This window comes from Hipposideros armiger, unplaced genomic scaffold (genome assembly GCF_001890085.2).
Source record: "Hipposideros armiger isolate ML-2016 unplaced genomic scaffold, ASM189008v1 scaffold_209, whole genome shotgun sequence".
In the NCBI taxonomy this organism is placed as follows: domain Eukaryota; kingdom Metazoa; phylum Chordata; class Mammalia; order Chiroptera; family Hipposideridae; genus Hipposideros; species Hipposideros armiger.
The window spans coordinates 1009369-1030534 of NW_017731559.1; the positions used below are offsets into that span (position 1 = coordinate 1009369).

The 21166-nt window shown below is 39.7% G+C and overlaps 1 protein-coding gene across 2 annotated transcripts in view; it reads left to right on the forward strand.

Annotated features, from left to right (window-relative positions):
* Positions 1-21166, forward strand: part of GREB1L (GREB1 like retinoic acid receptor coactivator) — a 243503-nt gene that overhangs the window by 151170 nt on the left and 71167 nt on the right. For both annotated transcript variants that reach the window (XM_019653872.1, XM_019653873.1), the window contains exons 8-10: positions 14422-14550; positions 18958-19077; positions 19655-19774. In XM_019653872.1, the coding sequence (XP_019509417.1) occupies positions 14422-14550; positions 18958-19077; positions 19655-19774 (369 nt within the window). The remainder of the gene's footprint in view (positions 1-14421; positions 14551-18957; positions 19078-19654; positions 19775-21166) is intronic.

Below are 21166 nucleotides of genomic sequence, written 5' to 3' on the forward strand. Positions count from 1 at the left end.
ACCACTAGATAAAGTTACTAAAAATCATTGAACTGTACACTTGAAATTCATAAATTTTATGATATGTAAAATATACTTTAACAAAGATGTGAAAAAAGTTTTATTTTTATAATTTTTTAAGATTTTATTGGGGAATTGGAGGAGGGGATCAGTGCTGGAGAACCGGGGGAAGGAGAGGAGACGAGTTGCTGTCCTTTTGTTCTTCAGTCTAGTTGTGGAGGATGTTGCTTCACTGGTCCATGTTGGTATTATCATTGTGCTCTTCCTGGGTGAAGAAGATCAGTTGCCGGCTTCTGGACAGCCGCTCATGGCAGCTCTTGGCAGCTCACACTGGCTGCCAGCCACTCACGCTGGCTGCCGGCCACACACGGTAGCTTATGGCAGCCCACTGCAGCAGGGGCTGCAGCCTACACCATCGCCGGTGACTCACAACAGCCCAGCTCCAGGTCAAGCTGTTGTTCACCATCTTAGCTGTAGAGGGCAGTGTCACTGTCCCGCATATGGGATCCAAACCAGGGCCCTGCTGCTCAGAGCTGGCGTCCCAAGCCAGCTCTTAACCAATGCGCCATTTGGCTGGCCCTGAAAAAAGTTTTAAAAGGTACTCTGAGAGAAAGGTGAAATCCTTTGGAGTAACACTGTTTCCCTTTCAGCTCAATATACTCTAATTTATGGAATATCTACTATGGGGTGAGCACTATTTCAGAGGAGAGGGCAAGCAGCACAGGGCTTGGAGTCAGAGTCCTGGTATTTAAATACTGCACCTGGCATATATTCCACTGCAGGTTGATGGTTCTGTGCCTTGGTTTCCTCATTTGTAAAACCAAAAATAACAACACCCAATTTGCAACTAAGAATTAAGTCAGCCTTGCTACCATATTTCTACTTGTGTGAATTCTTCCCAATTATAATTGTTAACAATCATATTCTTTTATATACTAGAAGCTCTATGTTTATTTTGTTTATGCCTGTACCCCCTAGTACCTGAGTAATGCCTGGAAATAAATGTTATTTGAGTTCCACTTTTAATTTAAATTTGACATTAGCATTTGGGGAATTATCAATTTACTTATGTGTGCCATTTTTCCAAATGAAGTTGATATTGCTCATCAACCATTAGGAGGAAACATGTTCTTATGGCCTATACTGTAGGGCAGGATGGGGATAAGGCCTAAGCTCTGCCTCTGTGACTAATAGGATCATTTTTTTTTCATTTTTAAAATTAGCTTCAGGTGTACAAAACAATGTAATAGTTAGACATTTACACCCTTCACAAAGTGATAACCCCCTCCCCTCATCTACTACCCCTCTGACATCATAAATAGCTGTTAAAATTCCATGGACTCTATTCCCTATGTTGTACTCCACCTCCCATGACCATATATATATATTTGAAATTCAATATTATTCAGCTTCAGCTTTAGGTGTCAGGCATCTACACCATCCATGAAGTGGTCTTCCTAGTAAGACAAGTGCCCACCTGACACCCTATAAAATCTTTACAACATTATTGATTATATTCCTCAAACTGTCTTTTCATATCCCTGTGGCAATATGTGGCCACCAATTTGTGCTAATTTTAAAAAAGACTCTATAAGGCAGGGCCATATTATGACTTTCTTGGGCCCTGAGTACATTGCCTATGTGGCCCTTTCTCCCTAGAAAGTTATTTAAAAATATGTTTATGACTGTTGGTATAAAAATGAACATTTAGTGTTATATTTTAAAATATCTTCTCTGATCAAAAGTTCATTGCTTTCTTCTACTTTTAAAGTAGAACATTTTCATGAACCCCTGAAAGTATTATGGACCCAAGGCACTATGCTTTCTATGCCTAATGCAGAAGTTGGCCCTGTTACTGGAGACTTGTCCATGAGATGGGATTTTCCTCTCTGTGAGCCACTGTAGGCTCAAAGTACTAAACCCCCTACTGTCTTACGCTTGTGTATTAAAGAAGTAAGAACAATAACAAATGAAAAGACTTGCCCTGTCATATATCAAGCTCATGAAGCTTTACTAATAAAGACAAGGTGGAGTTGGCACAGCAGAGACACAGACCAGCAGACCAGGGTAGAAAGTCCAAAAACAGATTCACGTAACTCATGGGTATTTCATACTTAAACAGAGTTGACTTGCCAGTCAGTGAGACCTTTCCTTTAATGAATGGTGCTCAGAAAGTGGATATTCTGTGTGGAAAAAATGAAACTGGACCCTTCTTTCACTATATACACAAAAATCAATTCCAGGTAGTTGGAAGATCTAAATGCGAGAGGCAAAACTATCAAGCTTTTTGAACATATTGTAGAATATCTTAGATATTGTAGATACCTTAAAAGTAGAGACAAAATGTTCTGATCATAAAGGAAAAAAATAATATTTCACTACATAAAAATTACCATTTCAAATTATTAGGAGGCATCATAAAGAAAGTGAAAAATCAAGCCATAAACTAGAAGATGTGTAATAGATACAATTAACGAAAGGCTAGTATGAAGAACATATAAAGTATGTCTATGAATCAATAAGAAAAAGATACACTAGTAGAAAAAAAATGAACAATGACTTTAACAAGTACTTCATGAAAGAGGAAATATAAGTGGCCAATAAATACATAAAAAGATGATTAACAACTTTGGCAATTAGAAAATTACTTTAAAAATACCATGAGATACCATTATACATATACCAAATTGGTAATAATTTGAAGTATGACAGTAGTCAATGTTGGCAAAGATTTCAAGCAACAAGACCTATCACACATTGCTGGTAAGAGTGTTAGTTGATGCCACCACTTTGAAGTAATTTGCAATCCATAGTAAAGTAGAAAATGTGCATATCCCTATGATCCAGCTATTCCACTCCCTAAATAAACTCTTGCACGTGTGCACAAAGAGATATGTACAAGACTTGGTGCACTGTTCTTCACAATTGGCTCAAACTGGATACAACTCCATGTTCACCAACAATAGAATGGGTAAGTTCTCTCTTTGGCCGCACATATTCTAAAATTAGAATGATACAGAGATTAGCATGGCCCCTGCACAAGCATGATACACAAATTCGTGAAGCATTCCATATATTTTATGAAGGTGTCATGAATTTTTTTTTAATTTAGTATTTCATTATAGTTGTTTCAGTGTTGGTTAACTAATTTTTGCCAGGACCATTATTGATCAAGCAAATAAATTCAACAGCCATTTGAGAAAAAACAATAGAATGGATACATAAGTTTTGCTATATTTATATAATGAAATACCATTTGGCAATGAGAATAAACAAACAATACCTACATACAAGCACCATGGAAGAATCTTACAAATATGTTGAGCAAAAAAGCCATTCACAGAAGAATCCATCCATTATGATTTCATTTGTATTATGTTCAAAACCAGGCACAACTAAATTATTTTAGGAATACATACATAGCCCAATGGTTACATCTGGGGAGAGGGCGGGAGAAGGGATGGGGAAGAGAATCCTTGACTGGATTGGTTAGTTCCATAGGTATTTGCTTTATAATTATTCTTGAAACTATACATAAATGTTTTGTGTACTCTTCTGTATTTTGATCTCAATAGGGAAAAAAGGGTGAATTTATACATTCAAACTGCATACATGTATTGTATACAGCCTTCATACTTTGAGAGCAAGTGATATCATAGTCAGGGATACTATGGTGTAATAATCATGTTTTGGTCCTTTTGAGTTTTTTTTATTTCCTATTGTGGTGATTCTACTGTGGGATTGTTGCTGCAGGAATACAGCTGCAGTGGGAGCCTCACAGCTGACTTTGTCTCTAAGAAGGGAGGAGGCAGAGCCAACCCTAATAGAAATCTCTAAGTGCTCAATATTTTTCCTTCCCTGCAACCTTTTGGCTTTCTCTCCTTTACCACTCGTGTTGCCCTCTGTTGGTCCAGAATACTTCATGAGGCACAGTGTCCAACCCAGGCTTGCCTTGCTCACATAGCCGCCTTATTTTGTGTCCATTCCCCCCGCCCGCCCAGTACAACTCCTCTGCCCTGGTGATAGCTATTTAGAAAGCAGTTTCCATTAGAATGTATCATTTAACTGTCCCTAAAGTGTAGCTGTGTGTGTCCCTTTCCTCTTTGGATTTGTCTTCCTTAGCCACTAAACTTCCTTCAGGTCAGGATAATCAAAAGTTCCCTTGGCAGGTTTTTCTAAACTTAGTTTCTCGTGAATATTCAAATTAATCCTTTCCAAAACACATTCTCCTTTTTCCAAATGTGGTGGGAAGATTTGCCCACTTACAACCAGACATTGAGAATTTGTAGGCTCTTTATGCTGTAAACTTCTTGGGCAACAGTTGTATCTACCTTTCCCTATTCTGTCCCCAGAACTTAGCATAATACCTGGCCTGCTGAAAAGATTCAATAGACATTTGATGAATGCATACATGGGAGGGAGAGGTCTTTCACTTCCTTGGCTAAATTTATTCCTAAGATTTTATTGTTTTTGAGGCAATTGTAAATGGGAGTGTCTTCTTAATTTCTCCTTCTGATAGTTTGTTATTGGTGTATAAAATGCAACTGATTTCTGAATATTAATTTTGTATCCTGCTACTTTACTAAATTCCTTCATCAGTTCTAATAGTTTTTGGTGGACTCTTTGGGGTTCTCTCTATATAGTATCATGTCATCTGTGTATAATGGCAATTTTACTTCCTCCTTTCCAATTTGGATGCCTTTTATTTCATTTTCTTGCCCGATTGCTATGGCTAGGACTTCCAGTACTATGTTGAATAAAAGTGATAAAAGTGGGCAACTTTGTCTTGTTTCTGATCTTAAGTGGAAGGCTTTCAGCTTTTCCCCAGTATGATATTAGCCATGGATTTATCATATTGGCCCTTATTATATTGAGATATGACCCCTCTATTCCCACTTTGCTAAGAGTTTTTATCATAAATCGATGTTGGATTTTGTAAAATGCCTTTTCTGCATCTATTGATATGACCATATGATTTCTATATTTCATTTTGTTAATGTGGTGTATCATGTTAATTGATTTGCAGCTATTGAACCAAACTTGCGTACCAGGAATGAATCCCACTTGATCGTGGTGTATGATCTTTTTAATGTATTGCTGAATTCAGTTTGCTAATATTTTGTTGAGGATTTTTGCATCTACGTTCGTTAGGGATATTGGCCTATAGTTTTCTTTTTTGTAATATCTTTGGTTTTGGGATCAGAGTAATAGTGGCCTTATAAAATGAGATTGGGAGCCTTCCCTCCTGGGTTTTTTGGAATAGTTTGAGGTGAATAGGTGTTAATTCTTTTCTGAATATTTGGTAAAATTCACTTGTGAAGCCAGCTGTTCCAGGTCTTTTTTGGGGGGGGGGGGGATTGGGGGAAGGGGAACAGAGAAGTTGCTGTCGTTTTTTTGTTCTTCAATCTAGTTGTGAAGGACGTTGCTTCACTGGCCCAAGTTGGCACCATCATTGCGCTCTTCCCGGGCAAGGCAGATCAGTTGCCGGCTTCTGGACAGCCGCTCACTGTGGCTGCTGGCCACTCACGCTGGCTGCTGGCTACATACGGTAGCCCATGGCAACCCACTGCCACAGGGGCTGCAGCCTACGCTGTCGCCGGCGACTCACAGCAGCCCAGCTCCAGGTTGAGCTGTTGTTCAGCATCTTAGCTGTAGAGGGCAGTGCCACTGGCCCTCATATGTGGGATCCGAACCGGGGCCCTCTGGCGTCCCAAGCCAGTTCTTAACCATCGCGCCACTTGGCTGGACCCACCCTATGCCTTTTGATTGGAGCATTTAGTCCATTTACATTTAAAGTGATTATTAATAGGTACATATTTATTGCTAGTTTGTTATTTATATTTCTGGTCTTCCCTCGTTAGTTTGTTTTCACCTTTCTTCTGCTTAAAAAAGCCCTTTTAAAATTTCCTGCAATGCTGGCTGGTGGTAATAAATTCCTTTAGCTTATTCTTTTCTGGGTAGCTCTTTATCTCTCCTTCAATTTTAAATGATAACCTTGTTGGGTAGAGCAATCTTGGTTGTAGACCTTTGTTTTTCATCACTTTGAATATTTCCTGCCCCTCCTTTGTGGCCTGCAAAGTTTCTGTAGAAAAGTCAGCTTATAGTCTTATGGGAGTTCCCTTATAAGTAACCTGCTGTCTTTCTCTTGCTGCTTTTAGGATTCTTTGTCTTTAACCTTTGCCATTTTAACTATGATGTGTCTTGGTGTCGGCCTGTTTGGATTCACCTTGTTTGGGATTCTCTGCACTTCCTGGGTTTATATGTCATTTTCCTTCACCAGGTTAGGGAAGTTTTCAGTCATTATTTCTTCAAATAGGTTCCTGATCCCTTGCTCCCTCTTTTCTCCTTCTGGTATCCTATGATGCTAATGTTGTTGCACTTAATGTTATCCCACAGGTCTCTTAAACTATTTTCATATTTTTTTGTTTGTTTGTTTGTTTTTTGTTTTTTTTTTAGCTGAGCCATCCTGCTACCTGTTGGCAGCTCAGCAGCTGCTCAGCTCGGGCTGGACTAGAACCGCTGTTGCTCAGAGCTCAAACTTTGAGCGAACTCTTAACCAACTGAGCCACTCGGCCGGCCCTATTTTCATATTTTTTTATTCTTTGTTGTTGTTGTTCCGACTGGGTGATTTCCTCTATCTTGTCTTCTAAATCACCAATTCGATCCTCTGCTTCATCTAATCTGCTGGTGATTTCTTTGAGTGTGTTCTTCATTTTAGTTATTGTATTTATTTCTGACTGGTTATTTTTTATGATATCTGTATCCTTCTTTATGTTTACTATCTCTTTGTTGAGATTCTCATAAGTTCCTTAAACATCTTATAATCAGTGTTCTAAACTGTGTCTCTGACAGGTTGGTTGCCTCTGTTTCATTTAATTCCATTTCTGGAGGTTTCTTCTGATCTTTTATTTGGGACATATTTCTTTGTTTCCTCATTCTGGCTGTCACTCTGTGTTTGCTTCAATTTATTAGGTAGATCACCTATGTCTCTCAGTCTTTGCTTTGTGGCCTTATGTAGTGTTTGTCCTTTATATTTGAATTGCACAGTCTCCCTATTCTCCTATGCATGTGTTCCAGAGGTGTCCCTTCCTGTTGAAGTTGAGCTTTAATTGGTTTTGGTTTGTCAGTAGGTGGGACTGACTAGCTTTGAGAATTGGCTATGCCCACAGTGTATGAGCTGCTGTGTGAGGGTTGACCCCTCAGAGGAGACTTGGCCCCTGTGGGCTCTTGTGCCTGTAGAGAATTTCCTTTGGGTGTACCACTTGTAGGTCCAACCATGTAGTGCTCTGATTTGGTCTGAAGTTGGCCTCTGTGTGTATTGTTTCTGATGTCTGTTGGGCGGGGCTCCTCTGCAGGGCAGTTTCAGCCCCGTTTGTTACCTGTCCGTGGCTATCTAGTAGGTGCCTCAGAGCTGTATGCAGTTGGGTGCTTCCTGTGCTGGGTCTGGAGGCATGAGGGGTAGCCTCTCTGTGAACTGAGGCTGTCTACCACCAATATTGTTCTGAGGCAGCTTAGCAAAAGGCCCTGGGCCCCTTATGCCTGTTGCCACCTGTCAATTGCCCATAAGACCCAACTGTTGAAAGAGGCTCCTTAGGAGCGTGTGTCTGGCTGGTTGACTTGATGTTGAGGGTGCCCTCAGCAATGCAGCACTCGCTGAGCAGAATGGAGTTCAAATGAGTCATGAAATGAGACCGGTGGTTTTTACAATTTTAATGTAGATTCAAATCTTACACAATACCTGGCCTGTGACCCCTTTGTACAGCTCCCCAGGGCACTGCAGCCAGCCTCTACCTCAGGCTCACGAATTCCTGAAAGCTGCTCCAAAGTGGCTGTGGTGCAAGTTTGGGGTCATTGTTCACCACCAAAATCTCCCCAGGGCTCTGTGGACTGTCTGCTGCTGTAAAAAAAAAACAACCTTTTCTGCAGTTTGTGGGGTGGGGCCAGACACCCAGGCACCCATAATGCCCCTGGCAATGCAGCTGTAGGTGGGCGGGGTGGTGTTACAGGGGGCTAAAGGCTGTGATCAGTGGTTTCTACAAATCCAGTGTGGTCTCAGCTCCTGGACTAGTGCTGGGCCCACACCCACCTTGCAAAACAAAACAAACCAACAACAAAAAACAAATATACCCACACAAAAAAATACTACAAACAATGAACAGACAAGACAGACAAAATTACAAAAGAACAAAAACAGGGAAAAAAAACCTAAAAACAGTAACCAAAATCAATAACAAAACAAACAGGAGTAACAACAAAAGAAAACAGAAAAACAAAAAAGAAGAAAAAGGAACAAAAAGATGAAAAAAGAAAAAGGGAAAGAAAAAAGAAAAGGAAAAAAGAAAAAAGGCTCTTCTCCTACTTTAGTCTGCAGGCAACTTGTGGGGCAGAGCAAGCTGCCCAGCAGTAGAGAGTCTGCCAGCAACTCAGCACAAGCTGTGCGGAGGGCAAGGACCCAGCGTGCCACACAAGGCAGTGCCCGTGGGAGGGTTCCACCAGACCAATGAGGTCCCAGACCTGGCCCCCTGGTGGAGGGCCCAACCTGTAAAAAATGGCTCCCCCCTGAAGCCACGCGTGCTTTCGCCTCTACCTCAGGCTCACAGCTCCTGAGAGCTGCTTGCAATTAGCTGTGGTGGTGCTCACCACCAAAATCTCCACAGGTTGCTGTGGGCTGTCCGCTGCTGCAAAAAACCTCCATGGCCTGTGGAGGCTGGGCACCAAGGCACCCAGGGTGCCCCTTGCAATGCATTTCTAGGTGGGCAGGGCAGGCCCCCAGGGCACCACGGGGTATGGTGAGTGGCCCCCACAAAGTCAGACCAGTGTCTGCTGCTGCACCAGCAACAATCCCACAAAAATGCCCCAAGAACACCTTGGCTAGCCACCGCCAGTCAACGCTCACACCGGGCTGCACAGCTCCCAGCCCAGCGCACTCCAGCAAACACTCTGCCCCCTGTCACAGTCTCTCCCTGTCTCAATCTACAGCCTGTAGGGCAGGGCCAGTGGCCCAGCAGTCAGGCACTTCCCAGACAACAACGCACAAGCAGTGTGGAGGGTGGGGGTCCAGGGTGTCACCAAGGCAGCACGTGTGCGCGCAGACGCCAATACCACCAGATTAGTGTGGTCCCTAACCTGATCCTTTGGGGGAGGGCTTAAGCCTAAAAAGATGGTGCGGGCTTGTAATCTACATATATGCAAGCTCCACACAAGGGGAACAAAGGCCCCAGAACCTCTAGCTCCTGTGCCGAAGGCCTTCCCTGCAGTTCAGTCCTTCCCTGCAGGCTCCTGGGATCCCTGAGCTGCTACTCCCTCCGCCAGAGACTGGGTGAGTGCTCACCAGCAGATGAATCCATGTGCCAGCTCCACAAGAGGGCAACTGGGCCTCACTTCTCTCTGCCCCACGGGATTGGCAGGGAGAGTCCTCGCTGATTTCTACTATCAGCTGTGGTGGGATTCCCCTTCCTGGCACAGGACCATTGGGCTGGGGCACCCCACTGGGGCCAGGGGTGGGGGCTCCTCTCTCTATAGGGAAGGCCTCTGCCACTGAGGTGTCCCTCCCAGCCTTCACCCCTTCTCCATGGGCCTGGAGTCAGCCTGCCTCACGTCTCCACCCCTCCTACCAGTCTCGCTGTGGCCTCTTCTTTAAGTCCTTAGTTTTAGTGGTTCTGTTCAGCTAGTATTCAGATAAATCCCAAGGTTGATTGTTGTATAATTTATTTGTAATTTTGGTGGGATCCTGGGAGGCAATTGGTACAGCACCCGCGTATTCTGCCATCTTAGCTAACCTTCTCAAGACAAAAAATTTTGAATCAACGAACTCAACTTCCACCTTAAGAAACTAGGAAAAAGAAGAGAAAATTAAACCCAAAATAAACAGAAAAAGTAAATAATAAAAATGAAAGTGGTGATCTATGAAATACAAAACAAAAGTAATAGAAAAAAATTAATAAAACCAGAAATTAGTTCTTTTAGAAAATAAAATTAATAAACCTCTAGTCAGAATGATAGGGGGAAAAAGAGAAGATACAAATTACCAATATTGGGAATGAAAAAGGGCATCATTACAGATTTGAATAATATTAAAAGAATAATAAGGAAATGTTAAGAACAATTTTATGCCAATAAATTGACAACTTAGATGAAATGAACAAATTCCTTGAAAGACACAAATTACAAAAACTTTCACAAGGGGAAATAAATAACCTGAACAGCCCTATATTTATTAAATAAATTGAAAATGTGGTTTAAAATATTCTCAAAGAAAATTCCAGGCCCAGATGGTAGATTCTACCAAACATTTAAGGAAGAAATAGTAACAGTTCTACACAAACTCTTCCAAAAAACTGAAGACTACTTCCTTACTCATTCTATGAGACCAGCATTACCTTGATACATTACAAAAATAGTTCAAACCAATATCCCTCATTAAATAAATACAAAATTTTTTAATAAATATTTGTGTATTCAATACAAAAATATGTTAAAAGGATACTATATCATGACCAAGTGGAGTTTAACATTTGAATATCAAACAATGTAGTTTACCATGTTAAACTAAAAAAGTAAAACCATACAATTACCTCAATAAATACAGAAAAAAGTATTGACAAAATCCCATATTTATTTCTGATAAAAACTTTTCGCGAGAGACCCCTTCTGATTGCTAGATTGGATGCTGCCTGATTCATGAATTACTTAATAAAGTCAATTAAAACAAAACAAAACAAAACAAAAAACTCTTAGCAAACTAGGAAAGAAGAGGAAACTTTCTCAACGGACATCTACTAAAATCCCATAGCAAACTTAGTGATAAAAGACCAATTGCTTTTTCCCTAAGATCAAAAACCAGATAGGTATGTCTTGTTACATTTCTATTTAGTATTGTATTGGTGGTTCTAATCAGTGCAATCAGGCAAGGAAAATAAAAATTTTCTTTATGTACCATAAATTATCTTTTAAACACTTCTTTAACATCAACTCATAAGTTTTCATATGTTGTGCTTTTATTTTCATTTATCTTAAAGTGATATCTAATTTCCCTTGTGATTTTTTTCCTTTGATTCATTGGTTTTTTAAGAGTGTGCTGTTTAATTTCCACATATTTGTGAATTTCTCAAATTTCCTTCTCTTATTGATTGCTGATTTGATTCCATTGAGGTCAGAGAATGTATTTTATATGACTTCAGTTCTTTTAAGTTTATTGGTGTTTGTTTTATCACCGTCATGAATTTGGGGCTCTGATGTTAGGTACATATATGTTTATAATTGTTATGTCTTTCTAGTGAATTGATCCTTTTATTATTATAAAATATCCTATTTCTCTAGTAATAATTTTTATCTTAAAGTCTATTTTTTCTGATATTAGCATAACCACTCCAGCTCTCTTTTGGCTACTGTTTGCATGGGTATAGTATGTTTTGCCACTCAGAATTTTTTTATTATTATGTAGGTGAATAACTCAGTCTTTTTTTTTATGGCTTTTACATTTTGAACAGTTTTTTCTTTTCCATTTCAAGGTGATAATTAACTCACCCATGTTTTCTCCTATTATTTTCATATGTTCAATTTTTAAGTTTATATCTTTGGTCCATTTGACTTCGTTTGGTACTTGGTGTAAGATGTGGGTCCATCTTAATTTGTTTTCTTATATACCCAATTGCATCATCACAGTTTATTGAATGGTTCCTCTTCATTACTGCTTTGGGCTCTGATAATCTTTGTCTTATACTAAATTATCAAGTATATTTGCATCTACTTCTCACTGTCTCCTTTGTTCCATTATCCTGTTTGTCTATTAATACACCAAGAACACAGTATTTTATTGACTGAGGTTATATAATGTATTGATATATCATCATTTTAGCCTCCCCTCATTTCTCTTCTTTTTTAGAATGTTTCAAGCTATTCTTGTGTGTTTATTTTTTCGTATCAGTGTTACATCAATGTGCCTGCTTAATACAGCCTAATAATTCTAATATTAATCCTAGTAATAACCTGTTGCTATTTCCTATGATCACATTTTATTTATAAATTAACTTATATTATCATCTTTTTGACATTAAATATTCCTGCTCAGAAACATGGTATGTTTTGACATTTTTTCAGGTCTATTTTCATGATCCTCAGAAGTCTTTTGTTATTTTTTAAAAATCTTTAGGATGAAAAGTTAAAATACATATGAAAATAGAATAATATAATTAACCACCACCACAGACCAACTTCAATAATTATAAAGACATGGTCAATATTATTTAATCTTACTGCCTCTCTTCTTTTCTTCCTCAATATTTTAAAACAAATCCCAGACATTATATTAAGAAGTATTGTAAAGTTTTTTACAATAGTTGTGTACATTTCTTATTAAGTTTATTCCTTGGCATTTTATGTAACTATTGGTTGTTGTTTATATATAGGAAGATTTATTTCTGTACATTAATTTTGTACCCTTTCATTATTTTGAAAATATTGGTCTGGCCTAATTTGAATTCACTGATTTTTAAAAAAAAATAAGGTGAATCACCACTCTTCATAATTAGTCAACCAGATTTCACCAATATATTTACTTGAACTGTTAGAAATATGCTAAAATTCTAGATATAAACTAATGTAGTAAGCTAGTAGTCTTGTTCCAAACAAAATGACCTTGGCCTGAAACATAATGAGCAACCTCTGTAATGGTATTACAAACTTACCTGGGATTCCTGTCCTGTAAGTTTCTGTGGTAAAGGGGGTCAAATATATGGTGATGGAAGGAGAACTGACTCTCGGTGGTAAACACATAATACAATATATAGATGATGTATTATAGAACTGTACACTTGAAACCTATGTAGTTTTGTTGACAGTTGTCACCCCAATATATTTTAATTTAAAATTTTTTTAAATTAAAAAAAAAGACCTGAAAAACTTGGGCCATCTTCAGTTTCCTGTGACTTTATAATGTTTTATGTGCAGTTCCTGTAGACCTTAAAAATTGCTCCCTGGTGGCAAGTCAGGCTTTTAGAAGGCATGTTAACTCTCCTGAGCCAGTAGGGGACCATTTCAATCTTTTGAGTTCTCATGAGAAACACTGATTAGATGTATTAGGAATCACGTTGTGGTATGAATACTAAATTTTAGATAATTTCTAGTGTGGTATCATCAGTATCCTGCTCTTTAGAACACTGTGTTTTTCAAACTCTCAGAAAGTTTTAACAGTCCCTTTTGATACTTTTCTGTGTAAGTTGATTAAGCTGTTCTGCCAGAGTAGAGTCAGGGATTTGGGGTCAATATTCATTTCAGAAAATTTTCGTTGGCTTGAGTATTTATATCTCCCATAGCCTGTCTTTGAAATGGCATGTGGTTTTACTCGGCTCAGTTATTTTCTTTCTTTTTTATTTTTTTAAAGGTTTTATTGGGGAGTTGGGGAAAGGGAGTAGCGTTGGGTTAATCGGGGAAGGGGAACAGACAAGTTGCTATCCTTTTGTCCTTCAGTCTAGTTGTGAGGGACATTGCTTCACTGGCCCATGTTGGTATTATCATTGTGCTCTTCCTGGGTGAGGCAGATCGGTTACCGGCCTCTGGACGGCTGCTCACTGCGGGTCTTGGCAGCTCACTCCGGCTGCTGGCTGCTCACGCTGGCTGCTGGCCACTCATGGTAGCTTATGGCAGCCCACTGCAGCAGGGACTGCAGCCTATGCCATCGCCGGCAACTCACGGCAACCCAGCTCCAGGTTGAGCTGTTGTTCACCATCTTAGCTGTAGAAGGCAGTGTCACTAGCCCCCATGTGGGATCCGAACTGGGACCCTGCTGCTCAGAGCTGGGGTCCCAAGCCAGCTCTTAACCAATATGCCACTCCGCTGGCCCTGGGTTCAGTTATTTTCTGAATCCAAATTGGAAATTTCTTTTGGATGTACCTGGTATTACACAGGTAAATTAATTCTAGTTTATTCCAAAAATTAAAGCAACTTTTCTTTAGAGAAAAGTGCTATCTCCTAGGTTGCAATGACTTAGTTTGCATGACACCTTTTAAATGACAAACTCATGTGGATAGAGATAAATATCTCATTGAAATGGGGAGACAGTTTTAATATGACACATATTGATATCCTTGATGCCATATCATATAACTTTGACCAAGTTTTAAATAGCTATCACTATTTAAGGTAATAGTACCTACCTACTTCATTGAGTTTTTTTAGAGATTAAGTGAATTGATATATTTAAAGTGCTTATACAAGCACCCAGCATATCATAAGTCCTAATGAGTATTTGTTAAATACATAAAAAAGAAAAGAAAACCTGAATACAGAGAAATTGACTTTCCTAAAATAGGTCAAGAAAAAGCTGAAATTCTACAATCTGCTTTCTCTCACCTCTTGTTGAATTAACTTCTTTCCTGCATATGTAAATAGTTGCTAATTTGAACAACCTCTTTCATTTTAAAGATTCGCGGATTCTCAGCCCAGCTAATTCTGCAATCAATTTAAGTGGAGCTCAGGACCTGAGCCGGAATAAGAATGTTGTGAAGCCACTGGCTTTATCTTTGCAGATTGTAGGGAAGACTTTTGCTGCAGGTGATGTGTTCCTCACTTATATTTCTTTGGTAAATATATAGTCTATAAACGACTTGTCTGAAATTTAATTGACAGTTTGGTAGAAGGAGAGAAGCTGCTTCTTTGTCAATTGATGACAGAAGTGGGGCTGTCTATAATGATACATTTTTATAGAGAGCTTTATGTTCTCTATGTTCTAACCAGAAGAGTCAAGGAATGACATTTGACACACAGGAGAGACGAGCAGGTAAATTCCATTCTATAAACATTTCTTGGGTACCTGTTATGACAAGAAACTTGGAGTTACAAAGATAAATGAGGCTCAATTCCTGACCTCTAATGTACTTATAACCTAGTAGGGGAGATAGACCCATAAGAAGATATTTTCAGTGTGCTGCAATAAATATATCAATATACTAGGGGAATATGGACAAGGAGGTTTTAGGTCAACATTTTGGGGACTAATCAAGAAAAAGTTCTCAAAGGAGTTTGATCTTGAACTATAAGGAGACATTCACTGAACAAAGGAGTGATGTTTATACATTCCTTTGGGAAAGATACCATATTTCCCCATGTATAAGACGCTCCCATGTATAAGACGCACCTGAATTTTGGGGCCCAAAATTTGAAAAAAAAATGTATTACATAAAGTTATTGAACTCAAGTTTTATTCATCATAAAATTCATACAACTCCTCATCACTGTCAAAACTCCCAACCATTAGCTTGTCCTCATCTGTGTCTGATGATGAGTCACTGTCTTCATATGTTGGCTCTCCTTCTGCCGTGGTGTTTTCAGTAAGGTTTCTTCTTCCTGAAGCCAGTCTCGGATTGTTTTCTCTGTTGGAGGAGGACCAAACTTACATTCAGCAGCACTATTTCCATTCACTTTTGCAAACTGGATCACTTTTAACTTGAATTCAGCACTGTATAAAAATCTTTTCTGAGCCATTTCTGGGCAGAACATGGCAAAACGTAACCTGCCATAATATACCGGTAACAAGTGCAAAACAATGAGCACAAAGACAACAAGCGTGAAAAAGCAGGAAATGCAAGTAAAAACATCAACAATGAGCGCAAAAACAAGTGTGAAAAAAGCAGGAAAGTCAAGTAAAAAAAATCTACAACCACTGTATAAGACGCACCCAGTTTTTAGACCCCAAATTTTTCAAAAAAGGGTGTGTCTTATACATGGGGAAATACAGTATATCAGATTCAGAGAAATACAGGAACTTTTTTTTTTTTTAAGATTTTATTGGGGAATTGGGGGAGGGGAACAGCGCTGGGGAATCGGGGAAGGGGAACAGACAAGTTGCTGTCCTTTTGTTCTTCAGTCTAGTTGTGGAGGATGTTGCTTCACTGGCCCAAGTTGGCACCATCATTGCGCTCTTCCTGGATAAGGCAGATCAGTCACCGGCTTCCGGACAGCCGCTCACAGCAGCTGCTGGCCGCTCACGCTGGCTGCTGGCTGCACACGGTAGCCCATGGCAACCCACTGCCACAGGGGCTGCAGCCCACGCCGTCGCCGGCGACCCGCAGCAGCCCAGCTCCAGGTTGAGCTGCTGTTCACCACTTTAACTGTAGAGGGCAGTGTCACTGGCCCTCATATGTGGGATCTGAACTGGGGCCCTCTGGCGTCCCAAGCCAGCTCTTAACCAACGCGCCACTCAGCCGGCCTGGAACATTTCTGAAAGATATTTCAGATTCAGAGAAATGCAGGAGCAAAGCTTGAAAAGAAAGAAGCAGCATGAAGCATGCAGGAAGTTACAGCAGTTTGGACTTGTTAGAACCATAAAAATGTAAAACTCAGGGAGTGGCAGGAGGTAAGCAAGTGGTGGACAAGGAAAGGTCACAGGAGGCCAAGATAAGAAGCATGGATTTTACTCTGTAACTTATGGAACAGAGAAGTGACATGGTCTTATTTGAACTTAAGTTAGACCATTTTGGCACAAAGAAAATAAGAGGTAGGAAAACTAGTTGGAGGTTATTTCAGTAGTCTTGGTGAGAAATGATGAGGTCCTTGGCCAGGGCAATAATAGGTTAGAGAGGAAGAGGCAGATTGGAGGACTACTCAGGAAGTAAAATCAGTAGGACTTGACTGATTAAATTGAGCATGAAGCAGAAGCGGTCTCAGTTTACATCCATCTTTCTGGGCTAATGGCAGTGCCGCTTACTTGAGACAGGGTATACAGAAGGAGGAGCAGGTTCCCCAGGAGGAGATTGTCAGCTCAATTTTGGACATATTGAGTTTGATATACCCAAGAGACATCCAGTGGAGAGCTGATCAAAAGTCATTTAATTTATCATAGGGGGAAATCAGAACTGATAATACCGGGGGGGGGGGGGCCAAAAAAATATATACAAGTGGACACTTTGGCCAATGTTGCTCAAGCAGCAGTTTGCATAATCAGAAGTGTCTGGACGTTGATGGTAACCACTTTGAGCACCTCTTGTAATTGCAGAAGTTAAACATGACTTGTCTTCATCTTTTTTTTATTGGTATATGAGTATTTGAGTATTACAATTTTAATACAGTTTTTCTTTTTTAAAATGTGTATACATTTTTTTTGGCATCCTCTGTATATGATTAAAATCACCAGGGTGAATAGTAACAGCCAAGGAGAAATGTAGGCTAAGGTAAGCTACATAGAATCCTACATAGAATCCTAGAAAATTCCAGTGTTTGAGGGAAAGAAATGGTCAGAGAGGCAGAAGAAAAATAAAGAGCAAGAGAGCCTGTCATTCTTGGAAACTTTGCAACAGTGAGGCATCATAATTTATCAATATCACTTTGTTCTCATGCTGGTTCAACAATTTTTGCAGGATCTATCCTCTGGTAAGATTATAGACTTGAGCAAACTAAATCCAAGTTTTTACAGCATTAAAAAATTATTAATTTGGATCTTGGCTGTATGCTCATGGTTGCTAAAGCCATCAGATGAAAGGCTGATTAACAACTTTATAATTGAAGAACTAGGCTAACAACTCTTTTTTTTCTTTTTTTTTTAAGATTTTTATTGGGGAATTGGGGGAAGGGGAACAGACAAGCTGCTGTCCTTTTGTTTTTCAGTCTAGTTGTGGAGGATGTTGCTTCACTGGCCCAAGTTGGCACCATCATTGGGCTCTTCCTGGGCGAGGCAGATCAGTCGCCGGCTTCTGGAGGCTGCTCACGGCGGCTGCTGGCCACTCACACTGGCTGCTGGCTACACACAGTAGCCCATGGCAACCCACTGCAGCAGGGGTTGCAGCCTATGCCGTCGCCAGCGACTCACGGCAGCCCAGCTGCAGGTTGAGCTGTTGTTCAGCATCTTAGCTGTAGAGGGCAGTGTCACTGGCCCTCATATGTGGGATCTGAACCAGGGACCTCTGGCGTCCCAAGCCAGCTCTTAACCAACTGAGCCACTCGGCCAGCCCAAGGCTAACAACTCTTGAACCCACTGATCAACCTTAACATTTATAAGAGAGAAAACTAGCCATTATGTGCCTGCTGTTGGAAGCATACAACAGTACTTAAGAGATACTCTTGCCAAAAAAGAAATCAAACCTGAATCTGAGTAAGCCTCTATATCTAATAATCAATAAGAAATAGAGGAGATGTTAAATGATACCATGGATATCCAATCAGCAAAATTCGAAAACTGAGAAATTCAGCTGAGTTTTAAGCAGATTAATTGTAAGAAAGAACAAGAAGGGAAATACTGTATATTAAAAGTTTAAGGAACGTAGTAACTAAATTCAGTGTGTGGATCTTTTTTTAATCCCAATTCAAACAAGCCAACCATAAAAAACCATTTCTGAGGTAATTAGGGGAAATTTGAATCCTGATGGAATATTTGATATTAAGGTATTATCAATTATTGTTCATTTTAAGTATAATAATGATATTACAGTTATGTTTTTAAAGCGTCCTTTTAGAAACATATATAGAAGTATTTACGGGTGAAGTGATATGATAAATAAGTTTGCTTCAAAATAATCCAGAGCACATATGTTTTATGTGGGGGTGAGGGGAAGAGATAGGAAGTATAGATAAAGCAAGATTGGCCAGGTGTTGATAAATGTTAAAGCTGGTGGTGGGTATGTAGTTTATTATGCTATTCTCTCTACTTTTGTATATGTTTGAAAATTTCCATAATACAAAGTTTAAAAAAAAGTTTTCTCTTCCTCCCACCCACCATCTCCAAAGACTTCATGGAAAATGATTCTAAAAGAGCTCTTGGGGTCCTAGAAAATTATTTTTAGGTGACATTTCATTTTAATGAAGGTACTACTCTGATGGTGGTTGTAGCAGGCTGTATATAAGTGGGCTGTCCTTTCATTGAGATTTCTCTGAATCCTAGAGTGCGAGGTTTAGCGTATGGTTGCAGCATCACAGAAAGCAGTGTCCTGCCCAGCCTCTATTCTGAATAATTCCTCTCTTGTACTGCAGATGCTGCTAATGGAAACAGTAGCCATGGAGGGAAGAGCAGTAGTGCATCTAGCTCCACTCCAGCCCGCCCAGGGAATTACTCTTTGTCACCAAGACCTAGCTGTGCATTAGGAGACCAAGGTACAATACTCATTTTAGAGTTTTGAAACAGTGTAAGCCAATTGTGGAAGAGGTGCTACAGAATTTGGAATGATGAATTTATCTGACAGCACACTCCCAGTTTTTCCTTAGCTTCTCATACAATGTTTCGAAAGTTTATGATTGGTATGAGCAATAATGATTAAGTATCTTGCTGATTCTACAGGATGAGCCTATCTAGGAAATAATAATATTGAAACAAATGTATAAAAGGAAGTGTCTTTAAAAACCACGGGCTTTGCTGACCAAAGTTCAAAGTTCCTCTCTATTGCAAATCTGAGCCTTCCTTTCACCGTCTACAAAATGGGATAACAATATACTTGTCCTACAACCTTACAGGGTTGTTGATAGAATCAAGTGAGACAGTCTGGGTAAGATGGTAAAACAGCAAACAGATGTTAAGTGGATTGTTACTGTAACTTTTTCTAATTTTATCTTTACCTTTAGAAGAGTGACTTAGACTTTCTGAGTATAATCTAATTAAAGGTTCCATGTTACTTTGGCTTCTTTCCTTTCTTCCACTGCTAAGGACAAAGCTCGTTTTTCTTTTTGCCTTCAGCTACCATGTTCATTTCTGGGCCACCTAAAAAACGACACCGAGGATGGTACCCTGGGTCACCTGTCCCCCAACCTGGTTTAGTTGTACCTATTCCTACAGTTCGTCCTCTTTCAAGAACTGGTAAGATTCCAACAGAAGATGGGTTTAAACTTTTCTTGAATTAGAAGAGGTATCTCCTACTCTTGCTCTTTCCCTGAACCCTTGAAGATAAATTTCCTTAACCAGCCATTGTGTCATTATTTAAGGATATTGATAGTAGACGATATTTGTCCCCATCACATCTGCCTTTCCTAGAAGCACATGTGCCATTACAATAGATCTTAATTCACCATATGGCTTATTTTAGCCCATAGTATTGATAAGCCATTCTTTACATAGGGCATGATGCTACCAATCCACCATCATAGAGCACAAATGAATTTGCTTTGCCAGTAGTGGTGTTAAATATATCCTCCAATGATCTGGTTTGTTGTGTGATCCATACTTATTATTTGTGGCCTAGATGGTTCAGTTGGTGGCTAGAATCCTGAAAAACCAACTAGTTCTCCTTTAACCCAAGCTGTGGCCATTTTGGTGCCTACAGTTAAATGTTGAAAAGCTCATCTACCTTACTACTGAACACAGACAAATGTAAATATACCAATTCTAAGACATAGATGGATTTCTTCAAAAATTTAAGATTGTTTAAATAAATAATTTTTTTAATGTAATTTTTATTTTTAATTGGGGAATTGGGGGAAGGGGAACAGAGAAGTTGCTGTCCTTTTGTTCTTCAGTCTAGTTGTGGAGGACGTTGCTTCACTGGCCCAAGTTGGCACCATCATTGCGCTCTTCCCTGGTGAGGCAGATCAGTCACAGGCTTCTGGACGGCCGCTCACTGCGGCTGCTGGCTACATACGGTAGCCCATGGCAACCCACTGCAACAGGGGCTACAGCCTATGCCGTCGCCGGCGACTCAAGGCAGCCCAGCTCCAGGTTGAGCTGTTGTTCAGCATCTTAGCTGTGGAGGGCAGTGTCACTGGCCCTCATATGTGGGATCTGAACCGGGGCCCTCTGGCATCCCAAGCCAGCTCTTAACCAACGCACCACTTGGCCGGCCCTAAATAAATAATTTTAAGGACTACAGAGAGCTGCTACATACACAAAGATTTATGCCAATATGTTACTGTGGTTTCCTCTAAGTAGTACTGATTGATGATGAGTTGATCCTTTTTCACATTTTTCTATATTTTTCAAATTTCTTATAATGAGCAGACATGCCTTGATATTCTGGCAGGGAAAAATAAAATACAAAACAGGATCTAAAAGATTACATGTGGAAAAACAACTAGAAGAAAATGCTAAATAGTAGTTATCTCCAGGTAAAGTGATAATGGTTGATTTTTTTTCCTTTTGTTTTTCTCACTTCTAATTTTGTATAATAAACATGAATCACTTTAATGAATAAAACACCAAACCATTAGACTTCCAAAACTTCCGTATTAAAAGTATTAACACTGCATTGATTTCAAT